This window comes from Sciurus vulgaris (genome assembly GCF_902686455.1).
Source record: "Sciurus vulgaris genome assembly, chromosome: 11".
Lineage (NCBI taxonomy): Eukaryota > Metazoa > Chordata > Mammalia > Rodentia > Sciuridae > Sciurus > Sciurus vulgaris.
In genome coordinates, this window is record NC_136472.1 from 51288852 (window position 1) to 51306619 (window position 17768).

At 36.9% G+C, this 17768-nt stretch overlaps 1 protein-coding gene across 2 annotated transcripts in view; it reads right to left on the reverse strand.

Annotated features, from left to right (window-relative positions):
- NELL1 (neural EGFL like 1) overlaps positions 1 to 17768 on the reverse strand; it is an 892614-nt gene that overhangs the window by 649631 nt on the left and 225215 nt on the right. For both annotated transcript variants that reach the window (XM_079101835.1, XM_079101834.1), the window contains exons 6-9: positions 13503 to 13575; positions 12533 to 12615; positions 5682 to 5816; positions 4660 to 4762 (exon numbers count right to left, since the gene is read on the reverse strand). In XM_079101835.1, the coding sequence (XP_078957961.1) occupies positions 4660 to 4762; positions 5682 to 5816; positions 12533 to 12615; positions 13503 to 13575 (394 nt within the window). The remainder of the gene's footprint in view (positions 1 to 4659; positions 4763 to 5681; positions 5817 to 12532; positions 12616 to 13502; positions 13576 to 17768) is intronic.

The window sequence follows — 17768 nt, forward strand, 5'->3', positions numbered from 1 at the left end:
TGTCACTCACGTTCATTCCTTCCTTTATATCTCACTAGGCAGTGTCATCACTTCCACCTGGAATTTACCCAAATCTTATACCTAGCCCCCTGCCTCCTGCTCTGTTGATTCAGTGGTCTTTCTAAAAGCATTTCAAGTATGCCTCAACCCTTCTTGAAAAACCTTGCTTTTACAACCAAAATCAATGCTGTGTCTATTTCCATGATTTTGCACATGCAATTCCCTCTAGCAAGTATGTTATGACTCACCACGTGCACCTAGAAAATGCCAACTCATTTGTAAATACCCTGTGAAGCTGCTATCCATGAAGTTTTTCTAACACACACACATTTAGTCCCTTCTCTGTGCCATCTCTATCTTATACCATGTTCACATTATATGCTGCTCTTTATTGTAATAGAGTTGATGCATGTGGTAAATAAAGCAGACAGTTTAAGAGCATCAGTCTGCAACCAGACTGCCTGGGCTCCACCAAGAGACCTTGGCAAGTTACTTTTCCTCTCTATACTTCAATTCCTCATCTGTAAAATGGGAACAATAATGGATCCTACTACTTTGAGTTGTTGGAAGAAGTAAATGAATGAATGCACACAGAATGCCTTAGTTCTGTGCCTAATATAGACCGAGTCATCTACACATCTCCACTACTGGACCTGAAGTTGAGGACAATGCTTGGGATAAGGGACCTCAGTAAGGATTACTGAATGACTTTAGTGGAACACAATAATCATCATCATCCCCAACCCGCACTGGCAATTTTATTTCTACTTCTCACCTGTAAATACCATATATTGTTTTCAGACTACCTTCTTTCCCTGTACCACTTCAATGCCTTTGCAAATGTTATTTTGCATAGCTGAAAGATTTCTTCTTCTTCCCCCCTCCCTCTTATTTCTGATAGTTCTCAAATATGTCTACCAAAAGATTTAGATCTTAGGAAACTGCTGCCTGGAGATTCCAATTTGTAGGTCTAGATGGGGTGCAGAAAACCCTCCAGTTTAAGAAGTTCATCAGGCAGCAGGATGAATGTGCAGCTAGCTCTACTCAATATTCCTTGAATAGAGCAGACACCCAATATGCTTTTGAGGAATGAAACTCCTGTACCATTTTCTGAACCACCATGGACTCCTAGACAATTCCACATAGGTGCCCTTGTTTACAAGTGCTGAAGCTCCTGGGCCATGACAAATGCTCAAACATTTAAGAAGTCAGCAGACAAAACAATGTCTGTTTGCTTGTTTGTATTACTACAGGGGATTGAACCCAGGGACATTGTACCACTGAGCTACAGCCACAGTCCTTTTTATTTTTTATCTGAGACAGGATCTTGCTAAGTTGCTTAGGGCTTCACTGAGACTAGCCTTGCTAAGTTGTTGAGGCTGGCCTTGAACTTGTGATCCTCCTGCTTCTGCCTCCCAAGTTGCTGGGATCACAAGTGTGGGTCACCACCTCCAGCAACAATGGGTTTTTATGTATCAGCTCCTTTTGTCTGAGTTAGAGCTTACCTTCTCTTGGTGTCCCTAGAATACTGCCTTACCTAAACCGAAAGAGAATCTTAGAAAAATGTCACATAAAAGAAATTTACTTCAGGTAACTCTCCAGAGAAATAGAAAAAAGACAAAATAAGGACTAAACCAAGGGAAAATAAGTATCCAATAAATAGTGCCTTCAACTATATTTATAATAACATTAAACGTGAACAGATTAAAAGAGCCAATCAAAACAATTCAAATTGTCAAACTAGTTTAAAAGCAAGATCTAACTGTATGCGCTTCATACCCATTACAACTTTTCCTCTTTGTCATTTTCCATATTTTAATTGACAAATTATATATATACATATATATTTACTCATGGTATACAATATGAAGTTTTGCAATATGCACACATTGCAGAATGGCTGAATTGAGCTAGTTAGCCCATGTACTTCCCCACGTACTCAAAAGCTTTAAAAGGCACAACCAAAGTAAATATTCTTTATAATTTTTCTGGTGTGAAGATAATCAAAAACTTCTAGAAATTCCACTGACTGTTGTTAGAACTCTGCTCTGTCCACCCTCATTCTTCTATCTTCCCCCTATCGGCCCCTTACTATTAACCCACCATAGCTGTCTTCTAGAAAGCTGGGAATATCTACCTCTCCTCTTCCCAAAGGAATCATCCTTCCAGTGCCCTCCCTGTTCTAACAGGGCTCCACACACAACTCTGCTGTTACTGCACTTAAAATTCTGCACACTGAAACCCAGGTCTCCAGATGAAACACCAGCTCCTCTGACAGGGGGAGGGCTCTTCCATCACTGTTCCAGGCACCCATACTCCAGAACTGCCTAATGCATATTTCTATTAAAACCTAGTAAGAGATGAAAGTCGTCCAGGCCAGAGGTTCTCAACCTTTTAATTACCCGAGGTACACTGTATCATTTATTTTTAATTTTTTCTTGAACAGTGTTCCTTAATAATTTATTTGTATTCTCACTTTATTAAACTCTGAACACGTCAAACTGCTGAGAAAATCACAGCTGCTGAGAAAATTAGGGCCACCTAAATAAATTGCTATGAATTCCATACAAAGACCAAAAAACACTGATATTTTAGTTAGCATGTGCATCAACATCTTGGTAAAATTGAGTAACTTTCTGAAATAGTTTTTAAAACTCAGATCTCTCAAAGAATTAAAATAAGGAAAATTTCTATCTCACAGAAATTTAGTGAGGAGACAATTTAATGACGTGCGTCAATGTCCTTGAAAATGTCAGTGTTTGGCCCAATAATTCTATTCTGGAGAATTCTATCTTAAAGAAATATAAAATACAAAAATATGCAACATACTATAGAAGAGTAATTTAGAATAGCAAAAAGTGGGAATCGACCTAGACCTCTAACAACTGGGGAATAATTAAATAAGTTATGCAACAGCCAAAGAGCAGGACGCCATGAAACTCACCAAAATCAGATTTATATAGTTTCTAAAAAACATACTTAAGTGATAATGGCAAGTCAACAAAATAGAATCTAAATTGTCTACTCAGTATGACCTCCTCAACTGTACACACAAAAAAATCTCTTGAAATGCAATCTGCTAAAATTTCAGGAGTGATTTTTTCCAAATGACAGTATTATGCAAATTCTCTATCTTTACCTTTATCCTACTCTGTGTTTTCAAGTGTTATATAATAAACATAGTGCTTTTATGGTTTTAAAGAAAATCAAAGCAAAAACATTAAAAGGCTAAAATACAAAACATCTGAAGGATACTTTACTCCCATACCCAAACGTCTCCCAAGCATTCACAAATCTGCATGGGGAACTCAAATTGATATTTCTTAACAAAGTCCTAATCTTTTTTTCAATTTCTTTCCTTGCTGATGGTTATATACAATAACAACATTAGAAAATCGTAACCTGCAGCTACTAATAACTAACTTTCTATCACAGGATCAAACATACTTTCACAGGATCGAGCATACTTTACATCTGCAACATCCAGGCACCTGGGCTAGCTGTTTTGTTAGACATCACTTCCCAAAGTCCTTGGAACATAAATAAGAAAGTTTCTCCCTCTAGAATAACTCCAAGTAAACCTCCCAGAACAACCGACCACAACAAGCAGAAATATTCCAAAGTTCCTTTTGAAAGAGTTTAACAATGTTTGGGATGGTATGACCAGACCAGCTACCAGCTTCCACTGTGGTAGGAGGTAACAGGCTATTCCTGGCAGTACTACCACTGTGCCTTGAAGGTCTACTGATGTTGGCATCCTTCTTTGGCAAATAAATGACCTTGGAAGCTATCCATGGGATGCCAGGCTTCTAACAAGAACTCTCTTCTTCTTTAAGATACCACAGGGTTTGATGAAAAGACTATAGGCTTTGCAGTAAACACAACTAGTTTGACAACTCACCCTGCCATTCACCAGCCCTGTGACCTTAGTAAATTAATTCCTCTAAGACTAACCTTCCTGTAAAAGAGGGTAAAATTACCTACCTAATGCATTGTCATGAGAATTCAATGGACTGATAGAATTAGGACACGCAGCATGGTACAGGGCACATAGCAAGCATTCTAAATGACAGCCCTTGCTTCTGCTCCCTCAGTGTTCATTTCACTGTTTCATGTGAAACGGTACTATTTCTGCAACAAAGGGGTTTTTAAATCATCATATTATGTGAACCAACCAACAGTGAAGGAAACGGCTTCAATATTTTGATTGAATACCATCCTGAAATGTCTAACAAAGTTCCCTTAATAATAAGAAAATCTAGCCAAAACACAGAAATAGGTAACTTGATCATTCAGAATTAGTTGGAAGCACATGGAATTTTGAAATTGTAACTTTACAGATTATACCCACCCAGTTGTTTGACCCTGGACGAGTGATTTTTAATCTCTGTAAACACAAGTTCCCTACACATAGAATGGGAGAATAGTAATTAGTATTGATGTGAGGAATGTTTTTCAATGGAAAAAAAAATCCATGTGAAAATGTCTGCTGCATCCACAAGTGATTAAAATATCATGACTCTTCTTATTACACATTTAATACTTTATCAGCTGCCAGTGCTTCATGTCATCGATGTTAATCAGTTGGATCCTACAAACAGAAGGAAAAATACATCTCAAAGCACAGATGGTCACTGTGATCCCCCAGTCAGTACTTACGTCTGCAGACCTTACAACACTGGCCAGCAATGTGTACAGGGAGGGAGTCTGGAGAGCAATTGAGAGGGGGACAGGACATCCTTCGGCATTCCACAGCGCCACTCTGAGGAAGGGAAGACAAGGAAAGGAATCTCAGCGGCATCCTCTGAAACTCTCCTGTGGTGAACAAAGTTCACATCTCATCCCAGAAACTCATCAGGGAAACAAAAGTAGTGTGGGAATTCCCAGTCTACTACAAGACTATAAATAAAGCATTTTCTCTAGCCCGAAGGAACCTCTGTCACCTCAATTACTTTTCTGATATACATCACTGGCTTCATCCCACCTGCCCATGTGGACTAAGTAGATTAGGCAGAAAACAAAAAGCTATTTTTACAAGAACATAAATAAAACCTTTTGCAGACCCTGTCAATCATTTCTGAGACTCTAACAACCCATTTTGTATTTTCCTGGATAAACAATGGCATTCTTCAGATATTTATCAACTAATTTCAACTCAACAGGGTTTACATACTAATTTTTGGAAGGGGTTCTTATAATTCTCTGAAACAGATGAAGGAGTATACAAATAATGAATACCCTAAAAGGCAGGGAGTAGGGAAATCTTGTGATTCTGTGAAACAGATGACAGAGAGCCTGCAAAATATAACAAAAACACATAGAGACTAAGTAAACCCCCATTTTAAATTTTATTCTAGCAGAGAAAAGTTGAGAATAAAGCTAACCATTATGTCATTTGAAAATCAAAGGAGTCTATTCCTCCCTCCACACCCCAAATTCCAAATTTCAAAGAGTAAGGTCTTAATGTAAGATCAAATCAGTGTGTCAAAAGAAAGTCATTTTTAATTTCCAAGTATTTACATTAGAAATGACACTTCTCAGAATTGCTTCACAATTGCTCAGATTGCTAAGGAGTGGTAGGTATAAAGGAATTAACATTATATGTTAAAGAACACAATTACACTGTAATGAGCCTTTCCCCGTAAAACTGTTTCATGTTATTTATGTACAAAGGGGCTTACTTTGCATGTGCAGTTCCTGCAGTGGTCACCATCAACCCAAGAGTCTTGGTCTCGGTAGAGCAGTCCACTCACTTGACAGGTCTTCTCACAATGACAGTTTTCCAATTGACCAAGTCTTGTCTCTGCATAATTTAGCTGCAAAAAAAAAAGAAAAAAGTGTTACTGGGCAAAATTTGTGCAATTTAATTGTGTTGTCCTAACAAAGCAATAGCAACAAGAAAAAAAAAAAAAAATCCAAGCAGGAAGAGAAAGAGAATATTCAGTTCAGTGTTTCATAACAGAATCTGTATCTTTTTCTTTACACAAGGTGAAATCACTCTAAATTGAAGACATATTGACTGGCATGGTCAATATGAACACCAAATGAGACATTAAACTCTATTGCAGGAACCTCATGGGTGTTCATAAAGGTATGTACTTTCAACTGGAGCCCACACAGTGAAACACAGGTAACGAATTTGTTCTCAAGGACTGATTACAATGTTTACCAGAGATCTAATCAGAAACTCTGGGGCACTTACATTTATCTCCCACTATCCTCTCCATGTTCTTCACATACTAACTAGAGTGCCATGGTTTATGAGCTAGGAAGTCACTGTCAATTAATTAAAAAAAAAAAAAAAAAAAAAAAAAAAACCTTCTGGGGACCTGGGACCAGAAAGGAAAAAAAAAAAAAAATCATAGGAGGATCTAGTTTCTCCCTAGGTCAGTATCCCCCCGAAATAGAGCACCCCATGAATTTGCTTTGTGTTCAGATGAAGGTCAGGGGAGGTAAGCAAACACCAGTTGAGGTCAGGATTCTGTAAAATAACCTTTTCCATTTTTCTAGGCCACCCAATTGTTACCGTTAATCACAGAGTCTTATAATCTCCAGTTTGGAAGGGATTATTAGGGGTGGATATGCACCCTAGTCACAGTGATCATCCTCTGTTTGTACATCTCCAGAGGCAGGCACTCACTGTCCTCTGAGGGAACCCACTTTTTTCATTAGCTCTGAATGTTTGAAATAACTTCCTTGGTTTGAGCTGCGAAATCTCTCATCCTTTTTCCTGTTACATCTATTTTGCCCTGTAACCCATCCTGGGCAACTCTAATTTTCAAATATTGGAAGATCTCCAAGCCTCACATCTGCTCTAGACCACAATTAGTACCACCAGGTTTCCTTAACAGCTTCTCATGATATGGTTTCAATCCTCCCTCCTGATCACTTTTAATCCAGCCAACTCCAGCTTGCCTTTCAAAATACAGTGTGGTGTTGGACATGTAGCTAAATGTAGAGTGCTTGCCTAAGATACACATGGCCCTGGGTTCAAGTCCCAGCACCACAAAAACCAAACAAATGAAAATCCAGCGTGAAAAAATCTGAATATGTCACATGGGTCTGAACTATCTGTTGTCACATCCATATTGAATTCTACCCAAGAGCAACATTGCCCTGTGGTCCCCTCACATAAAGACTGCCATGCTTGAGAAACTAATACCAGTTCCTAAAACTTCATCTTGTATTTTCTCTTTATCAATTGCACTCATGTCTCCATGTCTTGAGTGTTCTCCCCATACAGGAGATCAATTCCATCTTTGATTCAACAAAAACTAGTATGAACCAATACTTCAGGTCCAATGGTTGAGTCTGGGGAATAATTACTCCTGCTATCTTTCTAGGTCAACCATAGTTTCATTCCATACTTGCTCCTCTAAATTACTCACAACCATGCTATCCTTTGGAAATGAAACCCATGTGTAATTCCAACTGTTGGTTTGTTATTTGGTTTATTTTCTTCCTCTAAGCTTTTGCAATTTCTCAGAAAAACTTGTCTGTTGTCTTTTGTGGGTGGTAGCAAAGGGCAGAAAAAATAATAAATAGGATCTTAGACAAGCCACATGCACCATGATCAGCCCCAAAAAACTAAGAGTTGACTATACTTAGAATATTAGCTTCCTGTGACTCCTTACAATAAAGATGATCTTCAAAAAATTCATATTTCACTTAAAACTCTGACCTAATTATACAGTTGCTAGAATCTATGGTAATTAGGATCTATGGGAAATCTTTAGGAAACCCAGATAAAATATACTTCTTTAAGAGTTTGGTGAGGTTAAGTTAGCTAGCCGTGTATAGGTCAGAGATAATAAAAAGGAAATACTCATTTATCACTTACAATCTTTATTTCATTTCTATAAACCCTAGAAGTTTCTACATAAAGTTGTGATTGAGACATGATTCCACAAAAGAGTTGAAATAGATCTGCATGCCTCCTAAAAGTGGTATCTGTGAGCAGAAGAGTACCTGTCTCACTTTGAAAACCTGGGACAACTCTGGACTCCGTATCACTTCAAGGACACCTTCTAAAGTCTAAATAGTCCAAACAGCAATTCTGAATCTATTCAAGTTCCTTGAAAATCTATGAGCTTGCCTTTGGGTTAATATCAGCAATTATCAGTACTGGTCCAACAAAGCTGAGCTATACCCATCTACAGAACTCAATTCCTAAGGAAAACATCAATTTCAATCTAATGGATTTTGTTCCCCTTCTGAACTTTGTTTTTATTTTTAATATATTTAGCCTTTCCTGACAACACTGGAAAGCACCGATCTCTATAATAATAAGAGTGCATCAGACAGACGCAAAGGCAAAGGAATATTAAGGCAAAAAAGCTAATTTTTCAAAGGCATTTAATATGTAATCTTGCCTTCCCTGCTAAATCCTATAACAACAATAACGGAGAAAAACAACTCTGAATCAAAAAATGAATTACATTTTCTGTCATTGGTATTATCATGCTGAATTTAAGCAAATTGAATTTATACAAATTCATTTTCTAAAGCTATTTCTACACTACCTGCCATTTCTCCAAGAATGCCTGCAGATCCAGAATAGATATGGTATCAAATCTACATCTCTATTCTGTTTTACCTTTGTTCATGCATTTATCTAAGCAACCATAGACTGAATCATTTATTCTTAACTCTACACATTCAAAGACAGACAGCAGAGGCCTTTTTCACAGTAAGAGGTCAATGAATGGATCTGAGTATATTAGTCATCGGTAGATTGCTTTTTACTTTGAAATGCTATTTATTTGGAGTTCGCTACATAGAAGGGGAAAAAAGAAACCTTCCATTGTCAAACCTTTAAGCTTAATTGAAAAATCATTATTGAGCCCCTTGTAACAATGAAATCTCTAAATTAAATATGTTACAAGCTGATATGCCACTTCAAGTGCTGCTTGATTAGCCTACACAGATTTGTCAAAGATTTAAATGAAAGTAACCAAGAAATTCCCAGTCTCTAGTCTTTTCTTCCTGAACTTAAAAGCAAAATGGGATTACAACACAGGTGGAATTTGAGACCAGGACTGTAAGCAAAAATAACCAAAACAGTTTCAGCACCTTAATGAAAGTACAAATAACCAAGATGGGAGCGGATCTCATGGATCAGCTGTGCCTCTTATTCATCAATGGGGTCAGGCATCAGCAGGCTCACCTTCTGGGTAGAAAATAGCCCCAATTGCAGGGGAGGTATGGGTTTATATAGATTACATTGCACAGGGGGTGGGGTGTCTCAGTCCTTGAAGACTTTAACAGGACATGGACAAAATATTGCAAACATCTGGAACTTACTCCTTCTGGGCACAGGTTTTAATTAAAACAGTGGTTTTGCAGGGCAGGAATGGAGGGTTCAGAGTTCAGTGCTCATCTGACCTCCAAGGGTCATTGTATTGCCATGGGACAAGATCAATGTGTAGTTTCACTGTCATGTCATTGAGAAATGATTTATTGGAAGGATCAAAGCTTTGGCTTCTCTCTCCCTCCCTCTTCCCAGGCCACACACTGTCTTGGGGGATTTATCAATTCCATATACTTCGAGGACCCTATCACCTGACCTTATCACAATACATCCGGCCTAACCAGTGGGTAGCTCCCACAATAGCAAGACCACATGACAGAACTTCAGAGGAAGCCAGGGGAGTGGTATACTCCTGTGGATTACTGAGATGTGAAAGAACAACAATAACAAGGAGGTCTATACCTTCAGCTTTAGAGTAAACTAAATAGAAACAAGCCTTGCACAAAAGCATAAAGTAAGTGCTTCCTGTTCAGACTTTGGCACTGGCTAGAGGGGAAAAAAATCTTTCTTGAGAATTTTTTTTTAAATTCTTTCCTGAAAATTCACTTGGCCTAGCCTAGGATTGAAGACTGAACCTGAGCAGTCTGATAATGTAATAAATAGATGGTAGTCTTGAATGGTTCTAACAGAAATGTACACAATGTCAACATGCAGGACTCAAAGAATTTCCACAAATTTCCAAGGAAAAGAAGAGCTCACAGCCAAAAGGTAAGTTAAAAGGCCTTGTCCTTGCCCTAGCCTTCCTCCATGGGATACTATAAGCTCTATTCACTTCCAACAGGTACATCTGAGAACTTCCACTCTGCTCGATAAGTGATCAAACATGCATTTGTCTCTTCCTTTCTTTTTATTTGCATCTTCTTTCTGACATCTCCATCTTCTTGCCGGTAGCATCCACCTCCTTTTCTCCACTGGTCATTCCCTCTTTATATTTTCAATCTCTCTTTCACATCCTGTTTTCCAAAATAAACTTTCTTAGTCATGATCCAAACTTCAGGATCTAAGTACCTAAGTACAGGTCCCAACTCTGTCATCCATTATCTTAGGAAAAACTACCTCACCTTTCTGGACTTCTTTGTTCTCAACCATACAGTAGGCTAATACATTTAATCTAGTACACAGGATTTTTATGAGGATTAAAGTGACAGTGCATATAAAATGTTAAACCATTGGAACCAGCAAACAGTATGGAACAATAAGTGTTCCATAAATATCACCCAGCATGAGTGACTTTCCAGCTTCATCTAGATCAAGGGATGACAAACCCTTAACAAGGGACCCATGGGCCAAATTTGGTCTACCACCTATTTTTGTACAGCCTGTGAGCTAAGAATGTTTTTTACATTTTTCAATGGTTATATTTTAAGTTATTATAAATGATTGTGTTTAAGTAAAACAAGTATATATAATATCTTCAATTTTCCATCTTGGCTTATAAAGTCCTAAATTTAATAGCTGGCCCTTTACAGAAAAAGAAAAAAAAAAAGCCAATTCGTGTTCAAGATTCCAATTATGCAGTGAAAATGGAAGTACTCAGTTGTAGAATCATAATTCTATTCACAGTTTGGAAGGAACAGACTTATAAATCTGCCAAAGTGCTAAGGGGGCAGCAGGGGGTTAGAAGGTGGATTAAACCATTTTCTGCTTGCAATTTCTCACAATTAAATATCTTCTGTCTCACAAATGCCCATTTTACATAATAATGTTTTGAGGATAGAGTTCATTGTAGCTCCTAGACAATGTATAGCTAAGAAGAGGAAAATGGCATTCCCTGCAATGGGAAAGAATGAGAAAGGAAAGGGCATCCTCAGAGCTGGTGAATGGAGCTGCAATCACCTGAGACTGAGTGGCATGTTTCTTGTTCCAAAAATTTGGTTGCATGCTAAAATATAATTAACAGTATTGAGATCAAGCTGCTCCAGACAATATGAAATAAAAGCCTCTACATGCCACAAGCTGGGACAGCAAATAATTGCTTCTGTTTCACATTTCCACTGCACTCTGAAGTGAAAAGCTAATGCCTTAGGTCTCAAGCCTCAGTCACAATTTCTCTCCTACAAAAGTATTCCATCTCTCCCTTCAAGAAAAAAGGGAACTTCGGTAGGCCAAAAATCTACTTTGAAATAGAAACATTGTCTTCAATGGTACAATTCAAGGGCCCAAAATGTGCCCCTACCTCCCAATCATTTACCTACCTACCAATTTTTTTCCACATGCCATGGCTGAAGGCAGGGAGCATTCATAGCTGCAGGTGGAATGGGATTAATGTATCATTTTCACTGTTATTAAAATTCTTCCTTTTGCAGAGTATAATATCTCTTAGGCCCAACCTAATTCTTTCTTTGCCATAGGCCAGAACTCATGTCCACAACTGATTGGTATCATAACAGCAGCATTAACCACATTTTCTTTTGGTTTTTTTTTTTTTTTTTTTTTTTTTTTTTTTTTTTTTTTTTTTTGCCTTTCGCTATGAAGCTCAGGGCTTTTCATTATGAACCTACACTTTATGAATAAATATTCAAGCCCCTAATTGTTTACAATTTTGGCTTAGCCACTCAATATGAACATGTCTTGTTCGTCATTGCCTCTTGGCGCCCAACACGAGGCCCAACACGGTGCCCAGCAAATAGCAGGTCCTTGCAAATGCCTGTCGAGTGAGCAATGGAGAAGCAGCAGTCATGCAAAAATCATAAAACTGAAGGTGCTAAAAGACAAACTTTGTCTTCTTCCCTATTTAACTCAGGACCAGTCCTGAAACGAATCATACAATAGAAATTTGATATAATGCCCTCCTGTGACAGTAATCTGTTCCTAACAATAGCTATTTTGCCCCTTGTGATTACTGGCAATTATTCTTACATCCAAAATGCATTAGCTTATAAGCAGCAGTGGCTCTGACCATATATCATCTCACAGTGTTAGTAGCTTAATGGCCAGTGGGCAAACTCCTTTTCCATTCTCAGAGAACCAACAGTGATACATATTGCCTCTTGCTTCCAAACATTTTTCAAGAAAAACATTTTGATAAAGCCAAATAGTATCAAAGACCTGAATGGTTATGTTTACTATAGGTGGTCCTATTTCAAGTAAGAATAAAACAGTTTTGCAGTAACATATTGCAGATGCCAAGGCTAGAAATATTTCCATTATAACATATCATTCTAAATTCCAGATAGGACACAGAAAGAAATGAAACATCACAAGTGAAATTTAGATACCTACTTTTGCAGTCATCTTGGCCAAAAGCTCCTGTAAATCCATTATTCCTTGCACCAGGCTTAAGAAATCACTGCAGGTTGGGCAAGCTCAATAAAGAAAATATAAAATTTATATTGATCTTGTGCTAGCATAAGAAAGAAAAATTTTAAACAGTGGTTGTTTGGAAGAATTTCTGCTTTGCTTTTTTGGTTAAAATTCCAACAAAATCATAGAGAATTTCAGGTCTAGATCTTTTCCTTCTTTCCTTATTCCCTTTGTGTATGTGTGTGAGTGTGTGTGTGGTACTGAACCCAAGGCCACCACAGCCAGGCAGGTCAGAGTATTTTTTCTTCCACTGAACCATATTCCCACCCCATTTCTAAAATTTTATTTTGAGACAGAGTCTCACTCAGTTGCCCAGGCTACTCTGCAATTTGTAATCTCTGCCTCAAGTTGCTGAGATTACAGGCCTGCACCATCACACCCAGTCAGGTCTTTCCTTTTTTAATGTAAAAAAAGAAAGAAGGAAAGTGGGGGGAGCCATTAATTAAAAAGAATGGCAACATGACATTTTAAATTGAAATTAAACCCTAATTTTTATTGCACAGTGACTAGAAAATGTACTATATTATAGAAGAGGAAGAAGTAAACTGACATCCAGGTCAAAAAGTTCAAAGAATAGTTCTATAAAAAAATAAGTGTGTGTGTGTGTGTGTGTGTGTGTGTGTGTATAATTATATTAAATATACATTTGTTTCTAGATATAGAATCTTACTAAAGTGTAAGGCTACACTTTTCTTAGCTTTAAATTTTAACTTTAAAAACAAGAAACAGTCTTTTAAAAAATTCAAATACATAGAAGTATCCAATAGATATAATTTCTTTCACTATCCCCACCATCTCAGAAGTCAGCAGTGCAGTCAGATGTGTTTCTCTGATATTATGAACATTATATAATATGTAAAATCCATGAATGCTTTAAATTGTTACTTACTGCGATTGAGGTTTGGACACTGTGTTATGTATCCATTTGGCATAAAGATGATTTTTCCATCTTGGATGATCCCCTTGATAAAGAAGAGACAAGTAGCAATCACAATTACAGTCACCAGGTCAAGTGGCCCTGTGAGATCCCACTGCCAGGCAGGTCAGATTATTTTTGAACAAGACTGATAAATTCAAAAGATGAGTTAGCCCTTTCACACTGAACTACTCCAAATCATCCTCTTCTGAAAATCTTGAGATGTATGTTCAACTTGAGAAAGCCACAGTTAGCTAACACTAGCTAATTCCAATGAGATCACAGCTCCAGGGATCCATCAGTAAGTGTCTTTAAACCACCAGAAGGTACGGGTACAATAAAAATCCTTCGTTGGCACCCCAGTCATCCTGGGACATTACATATTGCTGATTTTCAGGACTTTCTTTCAAAGTGGAAAGAAACAAATAACAGACTAAAATGATTCTATTGATTCATTTAGTCAAAGAAATAAAACTAAACATCAGGAAAATCCTATAACAATCTTCACTCCTCAAATGAGTAACACTGAGACTTTAGTGGTAAATCTTTAGATTTGTTCAGCAACTGTCAGATAAAGGTGATCTTTTAAAAACTGTAATTCAGTCTGCAAGAATACTCCAAATTTAAGAGAGTCATCAGGGGCAGCACCTGTCAATGAAAATATTGACTTGGCTTTTGGATTTTTCAAGTTAAATTTAAGATTCTGTTTTTAGGTCTATTTGTTTTTTTGTTTTTTTTTTTTTTTTTCTTCTTTTTTCTGATTTGATGGAAGAGATATTATAGAACAGATGGAAGATGTGGAAGCTGGTTCAGAATATTGAGCTTAATCTATAAATAAAATATAGGCTTAAGATAGTGCTGTAAGACTTTCAGAGGGAGTAACATTTAACATTTATGTGCTCATCTTCTAAACAGCAGAAGGCAATCAGCAAATGCCGTTTTCTGCTTGTTATTTCAAGATAAAATATTAATTGAAAATATTAATAGAAATAACAGGATCACAGCACCTCTTTAGCCAAATTATATACATTTATTAACCTCTTCCTCTTAGAGGATGATACACTGTGATTGCAAGAGGAGACGGCCTTACTGTGGAGAAGGAGTCTCTGCCACTGCTCCTTAAATTAATTCATAATCTCTTGTAGGGGTATACCAGGGAGTAATTAATGAAGCAAAATCTAAATGAATCAGCTTCTCTCAGGGACAGGGCTGTTCAGTTTTTCAAAGAAAATTAACTCCTTCAAGAGGTTAGGGCACTTTGAAGCACATTTGGCATTAAAGAAAAATTCAGGGTTCAGGTTCTAGATCTGACCCACTGGGAGGACTTAGGTAATGAGTCAGCCATCTTCTCTGAGCCTCACTCACTTACTTTCATCTAAAAAAGAAGTACTAGATAATACAGCTAACAATTCTTGCATTCAAGTTCTGAGTCACTTGCCCAGGAATTCAAATTGATACTGTTACATTTTAGATCTCTACTTTCATTACCTTTCAAACATATATGTTTATATATGTGTGTAATATTATACATGATTATGTATATAACAATTATATATATTTTTATACAATCAATTCAGACAGACAAAGCAATAGGTTTCCATCAACGAATAGACCATCATAGAGAGAAGTGAATATCACATTAGAAAACTTCTATCTGATCAAGTTGACCATGGATGAATCCAGAGTACAAAGAACCATCCTGATTTGTCCAGGACTTAGGGATTTCCTGGAACATGGGAAATTTCAGTGCTAAAACCTGTGAAGGGATTCATTGGCAGACCAGGACAGCTAGTCATTCTAGATGATACAAGAGTGGTAAAAACGCATGCACCAGGAAAGGGCTGATCCCATCTATCTTCTGTCTAAATCATTCTTATTTTATCCTCCATGGAAAAGGCAATTAGAAATCTGGATTTCATTTGTCATATTAGCATTTACCTTTCAAAAAAAATGGAAAATTCATTGAAAGAAAATATTCAATCCTATTTATCAACCAGCAATTTAAGATAGGAAACAGTAATTTTCCTTGTCTTTTTTTCTTTAAGTGATCCTACTAATTTTAGATGTGTGATAAATTACAAATTGTTCCCCCTACCTTTCCTCTGTCTTCTGTATTTCCACTTTTAATCTCTGGCACAAGAGTATAAGTGTTAGATCATTAGGTGAAGGTCAATGATGTTGACTTGAACTAAAACAGAAGTAAGAGCTGACAGCTTCCCAATGCTCATTAACACAAAAACCCATAGCATTTGGTATTTTTTCTGAAGAAAGGTCAGAAAGGTCAGCCCACATACTGGCATGAAAACTTGTTCTGCCAGATAAATCAAGATGGGGATGTTAATTTGATGCTGAATGGATGAAATTTGAAGTTGGATTAAAAGAAAGGTGATGATAGAAAACAAATATCAACTGGAACCCCAAGAAGTCTGGGTGTATGTGTATGAAATGTGACTACATACAAGTGTGTGCATTCCAGCACCTTCCTACCCACAAAAAACAGAATTGCCACGTGGATCATTTAGCAACTGGATTTTTGCCAATGAAGAAGCACTTGCTAAACTACCAAAAGGAGCTTTGTAGAGTATGAAACTACAAGTTACAAAGTAGCTCAATCGGACTTAGTTCTTCCCTACAAAATCATCTATGAAGGCTTCCATAGATGAAAATGTGTCTTCCAGCACTGTAACTTCTCCCAGAGGAGATAAAATAAGGGATAGAATTTGTATTATTTCTCCACATTTAACTTGAAATGTTTAATACTTAACTGAAAGAGCAAATTAGCTGGGCTTATGTCAGCTGACTTTGCTCTCATTTTTTCAAACCTATGTTTTATGTGTTATTTGTCTTGTCAAGTTGCTCAAGCTTCAAGTTCCTTAAGTTCCTAAACACCTGAGCATTTCCTTAACATTCAAATTCCTGGGCTAGGCCCCAGAGAATCTATTTCAGTTAAGTTGATGTGGGTTCAGGAATCTGCATTTTTCCTGCATTTTCAAAAGTTGTCCCTGATGAGTCTAATAAAAAATAAAACCCTGCTTTATTGTCAACCATTGGCTTATTTTAGAGAAGGAAGGTTCATTTTCTAAAAGTTCATAGTGTTTAAAATATCATTCAATGCCTACCATATGAACAAAGTAAAAATCTCACTGATTTGGAACTGAATGGAAACCAGTGGAATTAGTGGTGGAATTACTAGATTATAAATACCATCAGGATGAAAGATCATATACTTTCATCTCAGGATCCCCTGCTATTCCTATTGTGGTAGATTTCAAATCATAGACACAGTAAAATATTTTAAAAGCAACAAATTCCAGAAAAATATGAATTATATAATATTTGACCACATACTTTTGAGAGCTGTTAAGATCACATAGAGCATTAGTTTTTAACCTCAAAGTGCAGATCAGAATTTTCAAAGAGTTTGGGAAAGGATAGTTTGGCGTGTTTTGGGAAAGTTTCTGAGTTGATTTTGATCCCCTCAATGAGAACCACTGACCTGCGATCAACACATCTGGTCATTTGTCCTATGAGAAACTGGTATCAAAGACTTCAAGTAGCTTTCCTAAATAACTTCTAAATCATAAACCAACCATACACATGTCATGTGTTACAAAACCAGTGTAGGGCCACTACCATATACTAAAGGCAAAAATACACAATTTGAGGAAGGCCCAGGGCTACTAAGGTGCTAACAAGATAATGTTACAAAGAGGTCCTTTTATCAAAATTAGACTTTATTGCCATAATAGATATTAATCAAACATGAGTAACAAAGTGTTTGCATTAGACATTGTTTGCTGAAACAGTCTTTCAGTACTGGAAAACAGAGGTGGCTTTAGGTAGCCTAATATTCTCCCTGCAATCTTATTTATACTATTAATTTGCTAAACAATCCATTTTCTCATTGTTGTACAATGCTAAACCTCAGCAGATCTGAAAATCTAAATAAATCCCTAAGGTATAGAGTCCAAATTAATAAGCTTTTACAGTTAGTACTGATAGAAGGGGGAAAAAATGGATAGTTTTTTTTTTTTTAATCCACCTGTTGTCACCCTCTACCTTCTACAGTCAGCGCTGAAATATAAATTTGCACCAAATAGATTGTACATTATGGGCTTTAATGTTTAAGGAATTAATGCCCATTATTTCCATTATTCCTAGAATATTTTTCATTTTGCAGTAAGAAATATAGGAAGATACAATAAAAAATTAGAAAATTATGCCATTAGGACCCTTTTA